Source organism: Mus caroli, unplaced genomic scaffold (assembly GCF_978045245.1).
Source record: "Mus caroli unplaced genomic scaffold, Mus_caroli_1 scaffold_1, whole genome shotgun sequence".
Taxonomy (NCBI): domain Eukaryota; kingdom Metazoa; phylum Chordata; class Mammalia; order Rodentia; family Muridae; genus Mus; species Mus caroli.
The window spans coordinates 157,769,953-157,785,878 of NW_028227256.1; the positions used below are offsets into that span (position 1 = coordinate 157,769,953).

The following is a 15,926-nucleotide window of genomic DNA, read 5'->3' on the forward strand; positions in this document are numbered from 1 at the left end:
GACTAATAAGAGGGCTAAACATTTGCCCTGCCAATTGGAAAACAAACCCTAAAATTTTAATTCAAATGGATGACACTCTAAGGGAAAATCTTTTGGAAGGGGTCAACTGAGGGCTTTTGTGAACACTTAGAATTACAATAGCTGTATCCCAGGCTGATAGAACTTGCTCTTACAGTATGAGACAGAAAAAGAAAGGAAAGAAAGAAAAAGAAAACCTCCAAGATTCCCAGCCTTGCCCCCTTCCAAGATCTTGTCATCATTACCTTGGAGGCACTGCCACCCATTGTGGCTGACCATTCATCAAGGATGTATGACAATGAACTTTTATATTAGGCAGAGTATGAACCTAGTTATCCCAAGGTCCCTCTGTTGTATCTCTGATTCTCTCTTCTATAGACAAGAACCTCTCAGAGCCTTTCTTCTCACCTATAGCCCCTACTTGCTAGGCCCAGGCTCTGCTTTGAGACTTCTTTCAAAGAAAGAATTCTCCAAATGAAAAGCCAATAGGAAATTAATGAAGGTGACTTCAGGATTGTAGAAGAGGTCTGATGTGGCTTAAAAGAATTGGGAAATATTCACACTTTTTTTAAAGCAAGGAATTAAGGAGAATGTTCAAGGTGGGAATATGTATTAGTAGGCCTAAAGCTCCCTGAAGGGCAAGGAAGACAGATTTGAACTTGAATCAGTTTAGACAGAAAGACAAACTTCATTGTAGCAAGATCTTACAAATCCTCAGAGAAAGCCTCTAAGAAGAGCTGCTGAAGCTTTCGAACAGATGTTCCAGCCCTTCCCTGGGAGTTTCAGCACTATCCTGTCTGTAGCAGATGTAGCTACAGACAAAAGCAGCCCCTACTGTTCAGAAGTTTGGCCTGGCTCTCATAGCTATGCTTAGTATTCTCCCGTGCTCATAAGTCATTCCACAGAACATTAGCATTAGCCAAGGACACTTTGCAAACATGCAAGACTGAGACAAAAACAAAGCCATTCTATGACAGTGTCTGAACACAGACCAAAGCAAGACTATTGTCCACAGAAATGACAAAATGTCCCCTCTCCTGACTAACAGACATGGTGCTTACTTCTTTCCAACCACCGCTTAGGCTGCTTCTAGTGAGCCCTCTTTCTAGAGAAGAGTCCTAAGATGCCCACTTCTCCCCCAACACACACTCCTTGGCTATATCCCAATCAAAGCAAATCCCTGTTCCCCCAGGTTATCTAATTAAACCCCATATCCTAGAACCAGCCCTTCCTTCCATTCTCACTGAGACACTCCTGGAGTTCCCCCATGATGTATTTTCCCAGGATAAAATGAACAACAAAACCCAACTTGTTCAACTGCAGGGGTATTTTTAGTGCTTGCTAACAAAATCCTGCCACGCCTCTCAAAGCCCTTACAATACTGATCTACCATAGTTCACCACATTCCTACCAAAACAGGCAAGGCAGCCTTCTGTTTCAGCAAAGACAACTACAGGCCAACATCCTACCCATCCAGATCTTCCCCGGGGATTTAGAGTAGGGTAGGACAGTGCATTTGTCAGCTCCTAGAACAGCACCTGGCACCTGGGGGACCCTTGGGCAATGGAGGGAATCAGTCACTCAGACAACTAGACTGATCCAAACTCTCAAATGTCAAAACTGCTTAGATGAAATGCCCTACAGTGGGGAGAGGGAACTTGTAGAGTCCACCTCCAGTAGAAAGACAGGGCATCAAGTGGAGGAATGGGATTGCCATGCCACAGTCAAAAACTCTGGCCCAGAATTGTTCCTGTCTAAAAGAACTGTCTAAAATGGAGAAGAGACTGAGGGGAAGGAGGTCCAGTGACAAGCTCAAATCGGGATCCAGGTCAAGGAGAGGCTCCAAGGCCTGACAATGTTACTGATGCTATGGTGTGTTTACAAACAGAGGCCTAGCTTGGCTGCCCTCTGAGAGGCCCAACAGTCAGATACAAATGCATACACCCAACCAGTGGACAGAAGCCGTGGACTCCTTTGTTGATTTGGGGAAAAGCTGGAAGAAGCTGAGAAGGAGGGTGACCCCATAGGAAGACCAGAAGTCTCAACTAACCTGGACCCGGAGATCTCTCAGACACTGAGCCACCAACTAGGCAGCATGCACCAGCTGATATGAGGTCCTGACCCATAGATAGCACAGGACTGCCTGGTTTGGCCTCACTGAGAGAACACATACCTAATCCTTGAGAGACTGAAGGCCCCAGAGAGTGGGGAGGTCCGATGGGGTGGGTGTGGGGACATCCTCGTGAAGATGCGGGGAGTGGGGAGAATGGGATGAAGAACAGTCTGAGGGCAATAATGACTAGACTGTAAAAAAGATTTAATAATAATAATAGTAATCATAATAGTAATAATAGAAACTTAAAAAAAAGAATATTCATGAAAAACTGGATTTCTACAGTGTTAGCTGCTAGACTGCTACATAATGTAGTTCCTCCCCACACCTAGAGGAAGAAAGCTGTCTTTTAAAATAACTTACTATACTGACAGGGTCTCTCAGAATCTCAAGCTTCTGCGTCTTTCTCCTAAGGGCTAGGATTACAGACGTGTGCCAATACAGCTGATGGTGGTGGCTGTGATGGTGGTGGTGTCAGTGTGGTGGATTTGCAGCTAAAGGCCTTTAAAGTGACTGACAAGGAGCCAGTCAGAATGGTCCAGTCACTGTGAATCATCATCTGCATTATAAGTCCAGATTCTTAACACGTTAATGTTAGCCGCTGTGCATGTCCATGGTGCGTGTCCATGGTGTGTGTGTGTGTGTGTGTGTGTGTGTGTTGGTGCACTTACACAGGTGCATAGAGGACAGAGGAAAGCTTCAGGGATTCTTTCTCAAGATCTTTCTACCTTGGTCTTTGAGACAGGCCATCACATCGGCCTGGAGCACACTGAGTAGGCTAGACTGGCTGGCCAGCGAGCCACCGGGCTCCTCCTTCCCAGCATTCAGATTATAAGTGCTTAGTGCTTACGTGGAAACCATTTTTAACATGGTTTCTAAGGACTCCCAAGACTCTAGCCTTTTTTTTTTTTCAATGCTCAGGAATGTACTTGTCATTACATGTGTGTGACAGGGCAATCTACTATATGCGTTTCTGAATAGAAGTCCCCACCCCTCCCCTGCTTTCTTTGTTTGGAGAAGAACACTGCTTTGAGAGTTGTTCCCTGAGCTTTCCTTATTTGATGCAAGTCATAAATCCCTCCCTATTCTTTTAATTCCCTGGATGTTCACTGAGACATGAACCTGAAGCATTAGTGACATACGGGTGATGTTGATTCTTTTTATCAGTCTGGTGTTGTCTGCTGATGCAGTGGTGACAATGCCCTGCAAGCCAGTCTAGCCAGTCTCCTGCATCCTCCATCCCGTTCTGTATCCAAGGTTCGGGGACTCTGTGAGTTAAGTCTTCCAGGCCCTTCACCTTGGGTCCAGCCAGAAGGAACCAGCAATAGATCAGAGCTAGAACAGGAGAGAGTTACTGTCCCTGCAGACAGCCTGTACCTGGATGCTCCTCACCTGTGGTGGCAAGTAGATGCTGAGGGCTGCTGGAAATGTCTTTCTTCACGTTTCGCAGGGTGACTATGTACTTGGTTCCAGGCAACAAGCCGGTTATGTCATAGGTGTGCTGCTCCTTGGGCACCTGGACCTGTTTTGTAGCTTGCTCCTTCCCCAGAGGGTAGTAGCTGAGCAGGTAGTAGTCTACCTCACTGGAGGGCTCCCAACTCACCAGCAGAGAGTTCTCCGTGCTCTTGAGCAACTGCAGGCCCTGAGGAGCCACCACTGTGGGCAGAAGAGGAGCAGGTGGTGAGGGTGGAGAGGGTAAGACTGGGTGGCCAAATGAATATTCTCTAGCACCTACTATTCACTTAAGGCTATGTTGGTAGACCTGCAGGGTGCAGATTAAGTATCACACCATTCTTGACACCATTCCCCTGGAAGTTACTGTTTGGTTGCCCTAACATGGAACATGTGCATTCTATCAGACTCAGGACCACCACCGATGCCACCAGGACTAGCCCCTGAGGAATCTGTACAAATGCATATTCTCCGAATCCTCCCAGGGACCTCTAAGCTCTGGCAGGAGACCCAGGACTTTATTCTTTTATGGTTTTTTTTTTAATTCATTGGAAATTTCATACAGGGATACAATGTATCTCAATCATATCTACCCCTCACTTCCTCCCCTCGACACATTCCTTCTCAGCTTCTTGTACTTCCTCCCTCTACCCTTTCCCCTTCCCACCCTCCCTGCCTCCCTTTCTTTCCTTTTGCATATTCCTGAATAATCCAGTTAGTGCTTCCTGTTTGCACTTGGGTATGCGGCCTGCCCACTGAACTGTGGGTAACCCTACTAGAAGCCACACTCAGCAGCCATCAATTGTATAGCTCCTCCAGTAGGGCTGGGTGAAACTTGGGGGCCCCCTCCCCACCAGCCAGCTCTATTGTTTGGCTCTCCAATCATTATTTAGGGTAAAGGGCAAGAGTCCTGAGTAAGACAACCTGTAATAGAGTTAATGCAACTGAGACCACGGATTAGGAAGGAAGGGTGGCCCTCAACGTGCATTTTGGTTCTCACCCTGGGAACAGTCGGGGCCAGTAAAGCCCATCTCACAGTAACACTCGCCAGTGTCACAGAAACCATTGCCACTACAGTCGCCAGGACAGCGCTGCTCGCTGCAGTCCTCTGCTGTGAAGTCCTCGTGGCACTGGCAGACACCCTGCACGCACACGCCATGCCCACTGCAGTCCTGGGGACAGGCGGCATAGGCGCAGTCGACTCCCACATAGGGCTCATCACACACGCACTGCCCATCCACGCAGCGCCCGTGGCCACTGCAAGCCCCAGGACAGGTGGGCTGATCACAGTCTGCGCCCTCCCAGCCCTGGTCACAGTGGCAGCTGCAGGTCTCAGGGAAGAAGGTCCCGTGGCCACTGCAGTGACGGCTCAGATCTGCCAGGAAAAGAAGACATGGGTGAGGACTGGAGGTCTCCTTCCTTGGAGACTAGTCAGAGATGGCTGACATTTTCTGGATCTTATAGGGTCTTTGTGAGGAAAATATTTTCTACTTGAGCCAAATCTCAGCTTCTCTTTTGTTTGCCTAAAAGAGGGTTCCTTCCTTGTGAATAGTGGTGACTAGTGTTTGCTGTTGTCTTGTTTTGTTTTGTTTTGTTTTGTTTTGTTTTTCTATAAAGGGATTTTAAATGGTCCTCATTGGTTGTTGGGCTCCAGTGCTCCAGGGAGAGAGGCAGGTGGGACTTTATCTTATCCTGGAGAATGGAGCTGGACCCAGCACTGCTGGTTGTGAACTGAGTGTACAGAAATGGCAGGGTAGCCTAGGCTCAGTGATGAGTGAGCCAGGGCATTTGGCCAGGGCTCTCCTACACAGCTCGGGGAAGCTGGAGGTCAGGTCAGCCAATGCAGTGCCTTCTGCCTCTTGGAATGTCGTCTTCCCTTCCTAGGGAAACTTCCAAAGTGGGGCTGCTGGCTGGGGGTTGGGGGGAGGGGTGGGAGGGAGGGGTTCACAATGCTTTCTTCACAGTGGTTGTGTTGTCCCTGGTTCCTAGGTTTATATCTGGCGTTTAGGGGTACTCTTAACCAAAACAACAAAAAAGCACCACTCATTGTCACCTGGGCATCCATGTTCTTAAACGGTAGAAGTGAAAAAAAAAAGTTGTCCTTTGTACTTTATTACTAATATAGCGTTAACAATTACTGAATACCTACTATTGACCAGGACTCTAATATACACCTTCTCTAGTACACAGAACTCTGCTAGCTGATAAAATCAGCCTTGTTGGACAGTTGAAGAAACTTTGAGAATTTCCTCAACATCGCATTCGGCTTCCTTTCTCTTCTTTTTATACCTTCCCTTCCCTCCTCAATAGCAATTTGGCCTGTCAGCAGAACAGCCCTCGGATCATTCCCATCTGGTGTCATTAGTCTGGGAGACCAGCCTGCTGGGTCCTCCCTGCCTAGGCTTCTAGACGCCTCTAGAGAATAAAGAGGAGGGGTAAGGCTTGTACCTTGAAAAAAAGCCAAGTGCAAAAGGGACATGCACCAAGATCTCACAGCACCCATGAGGCTAGTGGAGGACCCAGCACATAAGCACACACTAAGTGTTTGTAGACTGAATACCAGATGGTAGCCTCACCAGCAGCTCCCTGGCAGCAGCGGTTGGTATTGCACTGCTCCTTCAGCTCTGCCATCTCTTCCTCCAGCTTTTTCATCCTGGCTAGCAGGTCCTGGACACTGTCTGCCAGGTCACAGTTCTTCTGCGGTGTCTGAAGACGGATGTTGTGCCTGAAGATAATGTTCTGCTCCTCCCCATCCTCCCGGGGAGCCAAGAGTGACGTCCCATCATCGCTGAGTGACTGTGGGTCGGTCTCTACTTGAACCAGAGCAGACTTGGGCACGTCAATCTTGTAGGTGTGGCTAACAGTGACCTGTTGCTCTTTGTTGCTGCAGCCAGGAGACTCTGGAGTGGCTGGGGCCGAAGCCACCAGGAGCACAGAAGCAAGCAGAAATCCCAGGGGGAAGGCGAGCATCCCCCAGAGACCCATTCTTGGAGAAAGGTATCAGACACTCCAGGAGGCCTAGATCCAGAGGGGAAAAACAACCAAGACCGCCATGAGGGCTGGCTGAATGGAACTTACCCTCTCTTAACAGATTCTAAGCATCCACACACTGTTCACAGTATCAAAAAGGGCTCCTGTTCTCTTGCCTAAGCCAGCCTTTCATCTCCCTAGTCCCTAGTGTTTATAGGAGCCTGAATATCAACCATGTCTTTGATCAACAGTAATAGTTGCACAGTGTGGTAGTTCAACACATGTGTACAGTGTGTATTGATCCAATGGGGGCAAGAAGCACTTCCATATCATTACACCTTAGCTATTTTGTGTGATGGAGATTTCATATCCATTTAGTTAGGTTGCAAAAGAGGGCTCTTCATATGACCCATGTGTGCTACTCAGTCCTTACTCTGCTGTCCTTTGAGGCATGTGCTATTAATAGCAGTGAAACTAGTTCTCTTCCAAACTCTTTCTATATTTTAGGCACCGGGACCCTCTCCAGATGAAATAGGACAGTCAGGGGACCTCTCTTACTGCCAGGATTCCATTAATGAGTAGATAGCAAGCATCCATGCATCTCCTGAAAGTTTGGAAGGTTGGTGAGGCCAGAATGAATGGAATTGAGTGGCAGAAAAAGAGATGGGTACCTGACTAGCCAGAGGCAATTTAATGATAGGGCCTTGGTAGAGGGGTGTCCTTTTCCCTGTATAATACTGTACCTCAGAAAGCAACCTGGAAACGCCAGAACAGCGGTACAAGTTGAGAGAAGAGAAAGGACTACACCCAAGCACACACAAACCCATCACAGACATTCGTATTGTGCAGCTCCTAGCAACCTGATCCGGGGAATAAGAAAGGATGTCCACCGGAGTAGATGGGGGTTCTGTCAAGAAAACAGACTTGAGTTCAGGAAAGTGATTTAATAGGAAAGCCAGGGACTCTGCTTGAGGCCTATGTGAGTGAGAAGGTGGAATCGGGGGAGCCAGTAAAAGGAGTTGGAGGGTAGGTGTGGAATAGAAATACGGAATAGAGATTCATTCAATTTTATCCTAGTGATAAAGCAAAACAAATTGTCCACTTGACTCTGAAGTCGGGAGCTAAGGAGTGGCGGCCATAACAACTTGCTGCTGGTTATGTGCCTACCAAGTGCAAGGCCACAGATTTGAACTCAGTGAGCAATGGAGCCTTCGCTTCTGAGATCTGCTGGGCCCACTCAAGCACCTACTGTGGGTATAGCAAGGCATGGACTGTACTACCGCAAATCCCCTCTGGGCAACAATAGAGCCAACCAAGTCAACTTCTCTGCTCATTCCTACCATGCAGTGCCACGGTCCGCATGCTCACTGCTCCTGAGCCCTAGATGGGATGCAGATTTTCCCCCCAGAGGAGTTCCTAACAAATGAAAAAAAATGGGGAACTCCTGCCATAAACCACAGAAGCGCTGTCCAAAACCCTGTCTTACATTGTTTGCTTTTGAAGCCTGGAATATGAGAAGGCCCAGAAGCTCTTGAAGGAACCCTCTGTGTCGCCTGTCCCGAATTGTAACAAGATGTCCTTGCTAATCGCAGCCTCTCAGATTGCACACGCTGAGCTCAGATTTTCCTGGGCAGAGTGATTGCTAGAAAGAAGACGAGCAAGGGAAATCCTCAATCTATCTAGCACTGTGAAGTGTGAGTAAGAAGGGAAGCTGCTGGCTCTGGCTCCAACGTGTGGCAGGAGAGAGCCTCTCCTTGCTGAACAGCATGAGGAAGGCATGACTTCATCCTCTGTATTAATATGCATGGCACACCACAGACGGTTCCCCAAGAAAAACAACAGTTGAGACATTTCTGAATAAAGATGATTCTTTGTGACGAAGCTCCTGATGGAAAGTGGGAGAGATACTGGGGGAATTCGTGAAGCAAAGGGCATTTATACACGGGAAACCATGGAAACCAGGGGTCCTCCAGGAACTACTGTCTCACTAAAGCTGTGCATCATTGCAGGAGGAGGAGCACTGAGTGGTGAGGAGGACTGAGACAGTATCTGTAATAACTGCTGCCACTGTGGCCACCATGAGAAAGGCTTTGCTCTGGATTTACTGCTCAGTGCGACCTAGATGGTTGGTGCTATGGATCTGCCTGCGATACACTAGCATCACAGGGTTCTATGCTCTTTCTTATTCATAGCTGCAGCCACTCCTGTGGTGTTAATTTCTAGCCAAAATAGACCATGTAAAAATCCAAGTCTGTTCCCTGCCCAGAATGCCTGTCAGCTCATGGATGGTAGAGGCTAGGATGACACAGGTCCCTCCTGTTTTCTAGCTACACAGCATAGCTTTGGCCAAATAGTGTGTGAGTTACATAGTAAGGGACAATAGATTTGTGTGTGATTATTAGATCGTGGGTACTGGGCCAAACAAGTAAAAAAATTAGCTTCAATTAATCCTCAAAATGATGACAGTCAATCAACAATATTATTTGTCATAAGTACTCAAAATGTTAGGTAATTTGGTCAGGGCATTCAACTAGTTAAACAGCAGAGCTGGGATCATACACCAGACTTATCCACTCCTCGTGTCTGGATTCTTCATCTTTCTGCAATATAAACTGTAGATGTGGAAAGAAAAACACCAAATATCCTCTTTCCTGCTATATTTCCTTCAAGAGAGAGGCTCTGAAAGGAAAGGAAAGCCAAGGTATACCAGGTATTCAACAAAACCTTAATAAATCAGGAACAGAAGCCTGGACTTGCCTGGCCTTTGGCCAGAGCAAGCTGATGCTTGGGAAGATGAATTGTGTTTTCCTCACAGAGAGCTAAGGTCCCTACCACTTCCCACCACAAGGCAGGAAACAGCAGAGACTATCAAGACCTCTATCCATGAGGGCATATGTCAACCAAGCCTTAGGAGGAGAGAATGCTCCTCAGTTCACAAGGACTTCTCATTAGAGCTGTATGGCCTTTGTGTCACCTCATTTTCTCTAAAGAAAGACACACACTGAGTCAGGAAAAAAATGCTACTTACATCAAATAGAGCAGTTGCCAGCTTCTAGCCACTGGCAACGAGCTTTGTACTTAAATTCAGGCCTTTCTCTGTTCTTCATGACCTCATCCTGCCTAATGGTTAACCACAAGCAAATGAGTGTACTGCTTTGGGTCTTAGAAAAGCTGTATTACGGTGGGTTTCCAGTAGAGTCACTAAGAAGATATTCTCTCCCCAAATAATAGGGTAGACCTCGGTAAACAATGAAGAAAAAAGAAAGAGTGGGTGGCTAAGGATGTCCTGATGTCACAAATATCACCGGCCACCTTCACTCCTTCCTTTATTCTTCTTGAACATAGTTTGCCAGTGTGCTACAGCCTGGCCCCTGAGTGGTTCTGAGTCTTGTGACTAGAATACTTGGTCTAGAAAATCAAGTTCTCAAGGAGCTAAACAACCTACTGCAGTATGACCCATCCTGGATGTGAGACCTCAGACAACCAATGTCCCCATTTCCCATTCTTCAATTTGCAAGAGAATCTAGGATATGAGACAGCACTGTTTCCTCTAGGTCACCTTCCAGTTGAGCCAAATGCATACAAACATTCTTAGTTGTGGCTCTGTACAGGATGCGAGACAGGTCAAGGATGAAGAAGATGTGGCTCTATACAACAGCACATGACAGCACATTCCAGGCTGTGTGCTCCTGGGCTCCAAGCCCACTGGGTCCATTGAATGAGTCCCTAGGGAGTGTTTGTAAGACTTCTCACACCTTATGCAACAACCCCTCTGACTATATAAGTAGCCTACCCACCAGAAAGGACAATGAATGAGGCACCCCGATCAGCCCTGGGGCTCAACTACTTTCTCAGGAGTTTCGACAGGCTCATTTCCTTTTATCAACTAAATCTTAATCTGCCTTTTGCAAAGGGCCCAATGAATGATGATAATAGTAGCTACCATTTTCTAAACACTCCTTATATACCAGTTTCTATGTCAAGAGCCTTAAAAGCTGTCTGTGAACAATAGGCAAAGATGATCATTTATCCCTGTGGGAATGAACTAATTTCTCACAGAAAGGTTTTCTGTTAGCCTCCATAGTCCGGGCTCACCCACAATGGGGAGATAAAATAGACAAGAGATCTAAATTTGAGAACCTTCTTTTACCAACCGAGTCCCCAAAAATGATAAAGTGTTTGCTGACCTACAATTATTCCTATTCTCCACAGCCACGATGGGGACTTGCTTCAGGTGAGTGCTAATGAGGAGAGACGCATAATGAAAAGTTACAATTTCTCTCTTCAGTTTAATGTAGTTTTCCACACACTGAAACAACTTTAGAGTTCCATCCTTCTATCAAGCTGAAGAGCCAATGCTAATTTCCAGGAATTTGTGCTGTTCTGCCTACATGGGCTATGCACATATTTAGATGGCAGCTGGCTGGCATCTGCCTGAGTCGTCTGGGGTGGAACCAGGCCGAGCTGCTGACCATCAGGAGCCAGGCCTGATACCACAACACCATCAGCTTGCAGACTGGTGTTTCCAAATGCTCCAACAGAACCTAAACTATGACCTCATGTCTGCAGCCAGAGCCTATGGGAGCCAGGGCTCTGGAAGGGGCAGAGTTTCCATGGGCCTGGGTATAATTTCCTCAGAAGGAGCTGGTCTACCCTACAGCACGGCACCAGAGTGAAAGCCAGAAGCCACAAGATGGGATGGAAATCATCTGCCCAGTTTCTTTGCTTTGAAGACATTAAAAGAATTCAGAGTAGCATGAGAGAAAGTCGGGCCCTGTTTCTCCTTTGTTTCTGAGGGAAAGGACCCTGGTATTGATACTCACTCCCTCCTCTTGAGTCTTCTCTTGACACTGTCACCATCACCCTGAGTCTGCAACTGGGCAGAGCCATGGCTTACCTGCACAGATGTGGATAATCTGATATTTCTATGTTGAAGTTATGATTCTGTCAATGCTTATATAAGCTAATCTGGTCCTTAGAGGGTGAAGCCCTGTCTCCCTCTGCCCTCTTCACCCAGCCCTCTCCCACCCTACAAAAATTACAAATAAAAAGTCAGATCTTCAAAAAATCAGTGTCCCACATCACTCTTGAAGTGATTGAAAATGCCCACTTTGAGGCACTGTGAGGGTAACCATAGTGCAGTAGGGGAAGAGAAAGTCTCCTCTCTCATGTAATGATTAAAACACAGACAACTCAATGAGCCCCTTCGGGGGAATCGGCAAGCATCATCTTCATCGGTTCACACAAAAATCTCAAAGAGGGGAAAGTTAGACATAGCTTCCTAAACACAGCCAGAATGAAAGCTCTGTTTTAAGAGAACAACGAACTATAGCACATAAGAGATTACACGGAGAGAAGAGGTCTGTGTAAGAAGAAACACAAATAGACTTAAAGAAAACACATCATCTAAAATGCACTGCTCCGCGTAGAATCTGGTGCCCCACGCACTGAGCTTGGCAGGTAAGGGGATGGTGTCTCCTGGCTTGGGAAAGGCAGAGTCTGATACCAGCTATGGATATGATTCACAGGCCCTGGGAGATAGTTTGAACTTAATCTATATTGCCTTGCCTAGATTTGCAACAATGCACTTCAGTCTACAATCTTCCCCACACTGACCATCCCCCTCCTAATCGATGATAAAACCTCAAGATGCTGGCACTCTTACCTGGGAGGCTGCTGGGCACCACTTCCAATCCCCCTGCCTCCTGTGAGCTGATCCTGGTACTGGAGACTTCAATGCTGATCCGTCCCTCAATATCTTCTCCCTCTGCTTCCCTCCCTGGGTTTAAATCAAGGCTATGACAGAGGAGGAGCCAATCAATGGGACTCCGGGATTTTCCTCCCTTCCTGGACTCTGTTGAGAATTGAGCAATTCATTCTCTTACTCTAACTAGGAGAAGGAAAAAAGTATACATTCCTCTTCCCTTCTTACATTGATTACACAGCAGCTAAAAATACCACGGGCTGTTTCCATTTAAGTAAATGCAGAACAAGGATATTAAAACGTTTGCATGTCTCCTGGCCAGGAGCTGAGTCTCGGGTTTGAAAGTGTATTTATTAAGTCTCTTTTTCATGTTCCAGACATTCTGGAACTTGCTGCCTACTACTCTTAAAATAAGAAAGAAGTCAGAGAGGCCCCCAAGGGAATCCCTGCTTTGACCCATCTCCCATCTCCTTCTCCATCACCTCACAGGTGAGAGGCAAGGCTCTGAAGAGGGCTGAGGACAGGGGCTATGAGACCCACTGTGCCCTACACCTCGCCAGGTGCCTCCCCCACACTGGCTACAGGGGAACTCTAACCAGGAGAGGCAAGCAGTGCCTTTCTGAGCCACAGTTTTCTCTTGCCATCAGACACTGAGAATTTCATCCTTCCCATGAAGCTCCAGTGGGTCACGGGCCAACCTGCTTCATCCTCCCTGCCAGGCCTCTCCTGCACTGCCCAAAGTACGTTCCAGAGAGCAGATCCACAACCCAACGGAGAAGGTCCATACTTTCTAGGACTTTGATTTTGCCATCATAGATTGCTGGAGAGGGAAGAGAAGGATGAGAACAAAAGAAAAGAAGGATCAAAGAGTGATCTTCAGTTTTGTTATTGGATCAGGCCTGTTCTGCTCATCCCTCAGGGCTCTATACTGAAGCAAGGAGTGTTTCAAAAGAGAAAGGGCTGATGTAGAAGTCGGTCCTGACGCTTAACCTTGACAGGGTTTAGAAGCACCCTGGAGATGAACTGCTGTGTTTATCTGAGGATGTTTCCGGAAAAGGCTTAACCGAGGAGGGAAGACCCATCCGGCATGTGAGCGGCTCATGTGACCTCGGGTCCCAGATTGAATGAGCAACAGGAGCATATGTCTTTCTGATTCCTGATCACAGATCCCACGTGACCAGGCTCCATACACTCCGGCCGCCATGCCTCTCTTGCCGTGCTGGGCTTTAAGGACTGTGAGCCGAAAGAAACTCATCCGCCTTTACGTTCCACTTCTCAGGCACTTTGTCCTAGCAATAAGAAAATAAATGATACAACAGTTATGGATGGAGATGAGAAAGGAAGCCTCAATCATACTGAATCCCTCAAATGGGACGCAGCACTCACTATTCAGGGGGAAAAGAAGCAGGACAGGCAGGAAGCACGGGGGAAGGTGGTTTGTTAGAGGTCAGGAAAAGTAGGGTGGTCAGGGGCCAACGCGTGCATAATCAAACATCCTTGCCCTTCACGAGACACATGTCCAGAAAATGATGGCATAAGCAAGATCAAAAAGCAGACATCAAGGGGTCTTCCACTTTGCACAGGCCCAGGGGAAGGGGCCAGTAGTTTCTACTGATTTGAGAAATGACCTCCAAATTCTAAAGTAAAAAAACATAAGCCAAGTTTTCCCTTTTGATTCTCACACAGCACAGGTCATGTGCAGCAAAACTGCTGGATATTAATAACATATCCCTTAGTTACATGATCTCTAAGATTGGTCATAAAAGTGAGTAGCTAAACATGAGTGGAGTGTGCTAGGTCTAAAGGGGGGGTCCTTAGGATTCCCTTGGGCTTCAGTTTAGAGTGTGAAGCTTGTTTCTGTAATGGGCAGATGACCATTGGCTTAACCTCATTGTGTCTCAGTCTACTCTGAAATAGGAACACTGATCATATTGTGTAGATTGAACAAAATGAAACCCACTAAGGTTGTAGACTAGTCCAAAGGACAAGATGGGGATCCTGTATCAGCTGCTGCTGTTACTGTGATTATTATCCATTTTGATTCTCATATACCCCACTAAATACCCTTTGAGTGTCTCTATATCAGCCCAGATGTTCTCCACTCTTCTGTACTGACAACCACACCAGTTCTGCTATCTGGCCAAGGAATTAGGACCAGACATTCACAAAAGTGACCAGGGTGGTGAAATGCAAATGACCAGGAAGATTCCCATTCCCAAACATCTTTCTTCCCCCTTGGATCTTCTTTTCTGCTTCTTAACTTTGCATGCCACCCTCAGGAGGTTCTCCTAATGCCAGATGCCCTTTATGGCATTCCCATCCTTAATTTTCCTGCTAGTTCTTCACACACACACACACACACACACACACACGAGCAGTCTCTTTCTTCTCTCTGCACTATTCTACTTTCTACACCTTCAGTAGATGTGAGTGAATCAGTGAAGGAAGCTCCTGGGTGCCCTCATTGCAGCAGCCTAACAAGAAAGAGGGCTCAATCTCAAACAACAGCACAAGGTCATTTAGACAGGGAGAGCAGTGTGACAATCTCTAGAGCCATAGCTCGGCCACAGTGACAGGGGCAAGCGAAGGAGCAGAGAAGTGCACAGTCACTGCATGCACAAGTGGAACTACTTTATCTCATAGTCGTTTCAGACTTAAATGAAAATGGCAAAATATTATAAAGAATTTCCATCTATCCATGTTCTTCTAAAGCTTTTGAGACTAAGTTAAGGGTGCGGTTTGTTTGCCCTCTTACCTTCTCCACTGTAAATGACTTCAGTGCACAGTAGTTTCTCTGAGCTGAGACATACTCTCCCATCATTTCCTTGTGATGACAGAAATCAGGAGTTGATGCTGACACAATAGTGTTGATTGTCTACCTTATACATTGCATTCAAACGAGAACATTCTCTCTAATGTTCTTTATATTTTTTAAAGTGTTTTTGATTTGGTTTGGTTTGGGGTTTGTTTGTTTGTTTTTTTTGGGGGGGTGGTTTTTGTTTTTGTTTTGGTTAGTTTGTTGGTTGGAGTTTTTTGTTTTGTTTTGTTTTGTTTTGTAGGGGTTTTGGGGGGTGGTTTTTGGATTGTTTTTGGTTTTTTGGTTTGTTTTTGTTTTTGTTTTGTTTTGGTTGTTTTGTTCTAAGACCCTATCCAGGATAATTCATGGCATTCACCCTTCTTTAACCTAAAGTAGTTCTTCTGTCTTTATCTACTACAGCCTTGATAGCTTCACCAAGGTGAATGTTTTTCTGTTTGTAGTTGTGCATTTTAAAATCTTTAGATAGCCCACCTCTTATACTTTCACACATAGCTTGCCAGGCTGTGGTGGCGCACACCTTTAATTCCAGCACTTGGGAGGCAGAGGCAGGCAGATTTCTGAGTTTTGGGCCAGCCTGATCTACAGAGTGAGTTCCAGGACAGCTAGGGATACACAGAGAAACCCTGTCTCAAAAAAATAATAATAATAATAAATAAATATAAATAAATAAATAAATAAAACACATAGCTTTTGCTAACTATTGCTGATTCCTACCTGAAGCAGTTGCCATGGTGAAAGTTGATGCTGATCCCTCCTTCGGTATTTATTAGATGGGATGATGTCAGCAAGAACAACCTTTAATATGATCAGTCATGGTGGCGCACACCTTTATTCCCAGCACTTGGAGGGAA

The 15,926-nt window shown here is 46.4% G+C and overlaps 1 protein-coding gene across 1 annotated transcript in view; it reads right to left on the minus strand.

Annotated features, from left to right (window-relative positions):
- The window catches only part of Tnn (tenascin N), a 66,848-nt gene extending 54,545 nt beyond the window's left edge, over positions 1-12,303 (minus strand). Inside the window, exons 1-4 of the mRNA XM_021168992.2 lie at positions 12,219-12,303; positions 6,160-6,601; positions 4,584-4,958; positions 3,524-3,787 (exon numbers count right to left, since the gene is read on the minus strand). Coding sequence (XP_021024651.1) covers positions 3,524-3,787; positions 4,584-4,958; positions 6,160-6,568 — 1,048 coding nt within the window. The 5' untranslated portion in view covers positions 6,569-6,601; positions 12,219-12,303. The remainder of the gene's footprint in view (positions 1-3,523; positions 3,788-4,583; positions 4,959-6,159; positions 6,602-12,218) is intronic.
- Positions 12,304-15,926: the final 3,623 nt, after the last annotated feature.